General features: G+C 45.6%; 1 protein-coding gene across 1 annotated transcript in view; it reads left to right on the top strand.

The window, feature by feature from the left end:
* The first annotated feature begins 1,074 nt into the window (after positions 1 to 1,074).
* mfsd2b (MFSD2 lysolipid transporter B, sphingolipid) overlaps positions 1,075 to 6,000 on the top strand; it is a 111,701-nt gene continuing 106,775 nt past the window's right edge. Inside the window, exon 1 of the mRNA XM_072251305.1 lies at positions 1,075 to 1,184. Coding sequence (XP_072107406.1) covers positions 1,083 to 1,184 — 102 coding nt within the window. The 5' untranslated portion in view covers positions 1,075 to 1,082. The remainder of the gene's footprint in view (positions 1,185 to 6,000) is intronic.

Genomic DNA, 6,000 nt, shown 5'->3' with positions numbered 1-6,000 from the left:
AGCATCCTGAGCAGCTGCATCACTGCCTGGTTTGGAAATTGCACCATCTCGGATCGCAAGACCCTGCAGCAGAGAGTGAGGTCAGCTGAGAAGATCATCGGGGTCTCTCTTCCTGCCATTACAGACACTTACACAACACGCTGCATCCGTAAAGCAAACAGCACTATGAAGGACCCCACGCACCCCTCATACAAACTCTTCTCCCTCCTGCCATCTGGCAAAACGCACCGAAGCATTCGGTCTCACGACCAGACTGTATAACAGTTTCTTCCCCCAAGCCATCAGACTCCTCAATCCACAGAGCCTGGACTGACACCAACCTACTTTCTCTACTGTGCCTATTGTCTTGTTTATTACTTATTGTAATGCCTGCACTGTTTTGTGCACTTTATGCAGTCCTGGGTAGGTCTGTAGTCCAGTGTAGTTTTTGTGTTGTTTTACGTAGTTCAGTGTAGTTTTTGTATTGTTTCATGTAGCACCGTGGTCCTGAAAAACGTTGTCTTGTTTTTACTGTGTACTGTACCAGCAGTTATGGTCGAAATGACAATAAAAGGTGACTTGACTTGACTTGTCTATGCGTTATATGCAGTGTGCATAACAGATGGACACAGAACTTGTGTTATACAGTTGGTGGGTGAAATATGCTGAGGAAGAACGTGATGTACTACGGAGAGACAATGACTACAAATGGTGAACAGTTTCTTTTATAGGTGGCAATGTGTATTGAAGGTATTTTTAGATTGAGATTCTGTATAATGGCCAGATAGGTAATATGTATTTTAGGCGGACAATTCAAAAGAAAGAGTAGGTAGAATTACCCGATAATGTATACGATGTGTGTACTAGGAATCGTGCAATAGCGGGCGACATTGTTTATCGCAAACGATCGTTGTGTGCTATAGACGAACAGTGTATGTAAAAGGCAGCGTTTATAAAAGGTGGAAAGTGTGTGTTTGCCTGCCCTGAGCTGGATGTTGCCGGGTGCCTGCTGGACTGAGTTGACCATGCTGAGTGAGGTGTAGCCGCGAGCACCGTGCACAGGGGGCAGGGGACTGTACCGCTGGTTGGCAGCCTCCGAATTGATGGCTGGCGAAATGATTCACGGAGAGGGAGAAGCGTCCGACAGTGCCGAACAATCATTTGTAAAGTATATCAACTGCAAGGGCAGCCCGCAATTGGATAAGGTAAAAATCTTTTATCTTTCCGAAGGATCAGCCCCGGAGAGTTTACTCAGTAAGAGTATCGGCCGGGGCTGACATCAAGCATTTCAGTAAATGATCAGGATTTATCTGTTCGGTTCTCTGTAAGAAACTAATCTACAGCTTTTCTGAATTCAGTCTTTGTCATGACGGCTTGACTTTGATGACATAAAGCTCCATATACTCAAACCAGAGAAATCAACCGTCCACGGACAAAACAAAGTGTTGATTTTCCTGGATGTCAAGCACTGGGGAAAAAAATCCAAGAAAAGATAATTGCTTCAGCTTTCTTAAAAGCAGAAGAGGCTTTTAATGCAGAAGAGAGGGGTGAATTATTTCCTCAGAGGAAGTGAGCCCCACTTTGAGCGCAGTTGGTGAGAGGGCGTGGCCGGAAATGTTCCGCGATTGTCCAGATTTAACACTGGTAACACTCAGCGGGCCATACCCCGTCTGTGGAGGGAGAAACTGAGCAGAATTGAATGTTTCAGTAATGTTCCAGCGAAGTCCGGCCCAAACTTTCGGAGATTGTGATTGTAACTTGGAACAAGGGCGAGGAAATTGTACAAGGGAAACGGGGTCAGGTTGAGAAACAGCGGTACACGACAAGGAACGTTCAATGAGTCACGGGCGGAAAAAGAAAACAAATGGAAAGCTGTTGGGAATAATACCTAGTCATTGCCTACATTTTCCATCCTAGCCAACATTTCTGGTGCTGCAGCTCAGATCTCATTCGGCTCCTACATCTGTTACCATCATGTCAGCTCCCAATCAGGCAGCTTCCCGGTTTTAAAATTCCCAGACCTGTTTTCAAATCTCTCCATGTTCCCATTTCTGTACTCCTGTGGAAATTCCTCCAGTCGGCGATCTCTGCCCTCCTTCAGCTGTGGACACTTATCCACTGCAGGTGGCCAGGCTCTAGAAGCCCTCTTGTAGCTCATCTTTTTTTCCCCTCTATGTGCCTCTGTGTTACCTGGAGAAACTGATAGCATGCTTAAGGGGCACTAGGCAGTAGGTCACAGTCTGAGTTAGAAAAAGTAGCTGAAACTAGCCCTGCTCACTCAGTTTGCATTTGCCCCAGTTTGCAACAATATGGTGAGTCCTACTACCTGGGACAGGCCAGGTGTCAGCCTTTGAAACTTCACCCAGTTTCAGACTTCAAGGCAGGAGAGGAGAACATAAAGTCTGAGGTCTGGTTTGTGACAGATGGCACTGAATTGGTCACTGCACTTTGTCACTGGACTGCAGAAAATGTGGAATCCTTTTTATAGGGATTTCCTAGCATTGCTTTGAGAAATTGTGTGAGGGATCCTGCATCTGGACAGATCACATAGGGTCAGAGCTCCATTGATTTCAATGGGAGTTTTAAGGACGAAGGTTAGGAGACAAAATGGAGGACCACATTTGGTTTGACAGTCAATAATGAATGGGATGTGACTGGAATCAGTGCTGGGGCCTCAATTATCTAGAAAAAAAAGATTTTGAAAAACTGACCAAGTGTTCTGCTTAACTATGCCCATGATAAAAGGCTGATGGGTTAGCACACAGTGAGGACAATTCAACAAGCCTGTAAACCAAGGGTTCCCATCCTGTGGTCCACAGATCCCTCAGTTAACGGTAGGGGTCCATAGCATAAAAAAAAGGTTCAGAACCCCAGCTGTAAAGGGATGTACATAGATTAAATGAGTGGCTAGGAAAGTAAAATGCGAGCAAATGAGATGTTATTCACTTTGCTAAGAAAGAATTAGAAGGAAATTGGAGTATTCTGATTTATAGGGACTATAGCAGACTATTTATGAATTGGGTGGCAGGTTGGAGATGCATCTCTACCAAATGCACTCCTTTCCTCTGCTAGCCTGCAGGTCACCCCGGGAAAGGTGTAGCACCTGTTTAGCCCCCCTGATCAGGGTCAGGTGAAGCCATGGGAGCAGGTGGTAGATGGTCATATGAGTAGCTGTTGCATATCACAAGTCCTAGTTGTGTGATCACTGATGTCACATAGTCAACCTCTGAAGACTATTGATAATGGCTGGGGTCACCCATCTGCAAATACACTGCCCAGAAGAATGCAATAGCAAACCACTTCTGTAGAAAAATTAGCCAAGGACAATCATGGAAAGACCATGATTGCCTACATCATATGACACAGCACATAATGATGATGACGAACACGATTAATGAATATACTCATGTTCAAAATAGTGCAGAGAAGGTTCACCAGTTTGATTCCTGGAAAGAAGGCTTCAGATATGAACATAGAACATAGAATAGTACAGCACAGTACAGGCCCTTCGGCCCACAATGTTGTGCCAACCCTCAAACCCTGCCTCCCATGTAACACCCCACCTTAAATTCCTCCATATTCCTGTCTAGTAGTCTCTTAAACTTCACTAGTGTATCTGCCTCCACCACTGACTCAGGCAGTGCATTCCATGCACCAACCACTCTCTGAGTAAAAGACCTTCCTCTAATATCCCCCTTGAACTTCCCACCCCTTACCTTAAAGCCATGTCCTCTTGTATTGAGCAGTGGTGCCCTGGGGAAGAGGCGCTGGCTGTCCACTCTATCTATTCCCCTTAATATCTTGTATACTTCTATCATGTCTCCTCTCATCCTCCTTCTCTCCAAAGAGTAAAGCCCTAGCTCCCTTAATCCCTGATCATAATACATATTCTCTAAACCAGGCAGCATCCTGGTAAATCTCCTCTGTACCCTTTCCAATGCTTCCACATCCTTCCTATAGTGAGGCGACCAGAACTGGACACAGTACTCCAAGTTTGGTCTAATCAGAGTTTTATAGTGCGCATGCACCAGTCGTGCATGCAGCCTGTTACATCCGTTCCAACTAGTATTCTTACTTTTTTCTTCTTACTTTTTTAACTTAGGTTATTTGTTGTATTTTTTTACATGGTAACACATTGAAGCTGCACCCTCTCTAACATGCTGGTGGAGAGAGTTTTATTTGGGTTTTTAGCACTGGAAATAGTTACATTCGGATACGTCTCATTAGTGGGGCAGCAATATGGTCGCATTGTTTATTCTAGGGACCAGCTGATTGCGCTTATGCCGGCCGGTTTAGCGAACAGAGTAGCGGACACCCCTGCTGAAATCTGGTGGAAAACACACAGAGGATGCAGAAGGGGATCAAAAAGGTGAGGAAAGAAGACGGAGTCGAGACAACAGAGACTTATGGAGAACAGGAGTTCGGTGGGTAATAAAGTGGACGAGTTGACGGCACTAGCCGGGAGTCAGAGAACATTTCGGGAGAGCAGTGTTATGTGTTTTACTGAAATGTGGCTGCACGAGGACATACCCGATCAAAACTTTTCCATGGAGGGCTTCCAGATTGTTCGGGCTGACTGGAAGTGCACTGAGAGCGGTAAGCGTAAAGGAGTTGGGGGCTTACTGTTCTGGTTAACAACAGATGGTGCAATCCTGGTCATATTACGATCGGGGAACGTGTTTGTAGACCGGATATTGAACTCTTTGCTGTTGGACTCCAGCCATATTCCACCAAAATACAACACTGGGTGTCACGGGAGGTTGTTCCTGCCTGTGGCCATCGAACTTTGCAGCTCCTCCTGTGGAGGGTCAGACACCCTGAGCCAACAGGCTGGTCCTGGACTTATTTCCATTTGGCATAGTTTGCATATTGTTGTTTGATTGTTTGTGGTTTTTGTATTGCTATATTTATGCTCTATTCTTGGTTGGTGCAGCTGTAACGAAACCCAATTTCCCTCGGGATCAATAAAGTATATCTATCTATCTATCTATCTAGAGCTGCATCATTACCTTGCGACTCTTAAACTCGATCCCTCGACTTATGAAGGCTAACACCCATAAGCTTTCTTAACTACCCTATCTACCTGTGAGGCAACTTTCAGGGATCTGTGGACATGTACCCCCAGATCCCTCTGCTCCTCCACACTACCAAGTATCCTGCCATTTACTTTGTACTCTGCCTTGGAGTTTGTCTTTCCAAAGTGTACCACCTCACATCTCTCCGGGTTGAACTCCATCTGCCACTTTTCAGCCCAATTCTGCATCCTATCAATGTCTCTCTGCAATCTTTGATAATCCTCTACACTATCCACAACACCACCAACCTTTGTGTCGTCTGCAAGGTTGCCAACCCACCCTTCTACCCCCACATCCAGGTCATTAATAAAAATCACAAAAAGTAGAGGTCCCAGAACCATCCTTGTGGGACACCACTAGTCACAACCCTCCAATCTGAATGCACTCCCTCCACCACGACCCTCTGCTTTCTGCAGGCGAGCCAATTCTGAATTCACCTGGCCAAACTTCCCTGGATCCCATGCCTTCTGACTTTCTGAATAAGCCTACTGTGTGGAACCTTGTCAAATGCCTTACTAAAATCCATATGGATTACATCCACTGCACTACCCTCATCTATATGCCTGGACACCTCCTCAAAGAACTCTATCAGGCTTGTTAGACAATATGCCCTTCACAAAGCCATGCTGACTGTCCCTGATCAGACCATGATTCTCTAAATGCCCAGAGATCCTATCTCTAAGAATCTTTTCCAACAGCTTTCCCACCACAGACGTAAGGCTCATTGGTCTATAATTACCCGGACTATCCCTACTATCTTTTTTGTACAAGGGGACAACATTTGCCTCCCTCCAATCCTCTGGTACTATTCCCATGGACAACAAGGACATAAAGATCCTAGCCAGAGGCTCAGCAATCTCTTCCCTCGCCTCGTGGAGCAGCCTGGGGAATATTCCATCAGGCCCTAGGACTTATCCATCCTAATGTATTTTAACAACTCCAACAC

This window comes from Mobula birostris, chromosome 2 (assembly GCF_030028105.1).
Source record: "Mobula birostris isolate sMobBir1 chromosome 2, sMobBir1.hap1, whole genome shotgun sequence".
Lineage (NCBI taxonomy): Eukaryota > Metazoa > Chordata > Chondrichthyes > Myliobatiformes > Myliobatidae > Mobula > Mobula birostris.
The sequence above is the reverse complement of the archived record's forward strand: the minus strand, read 5'-3'. Positions and strand labels throughout refer to the sequence as shown.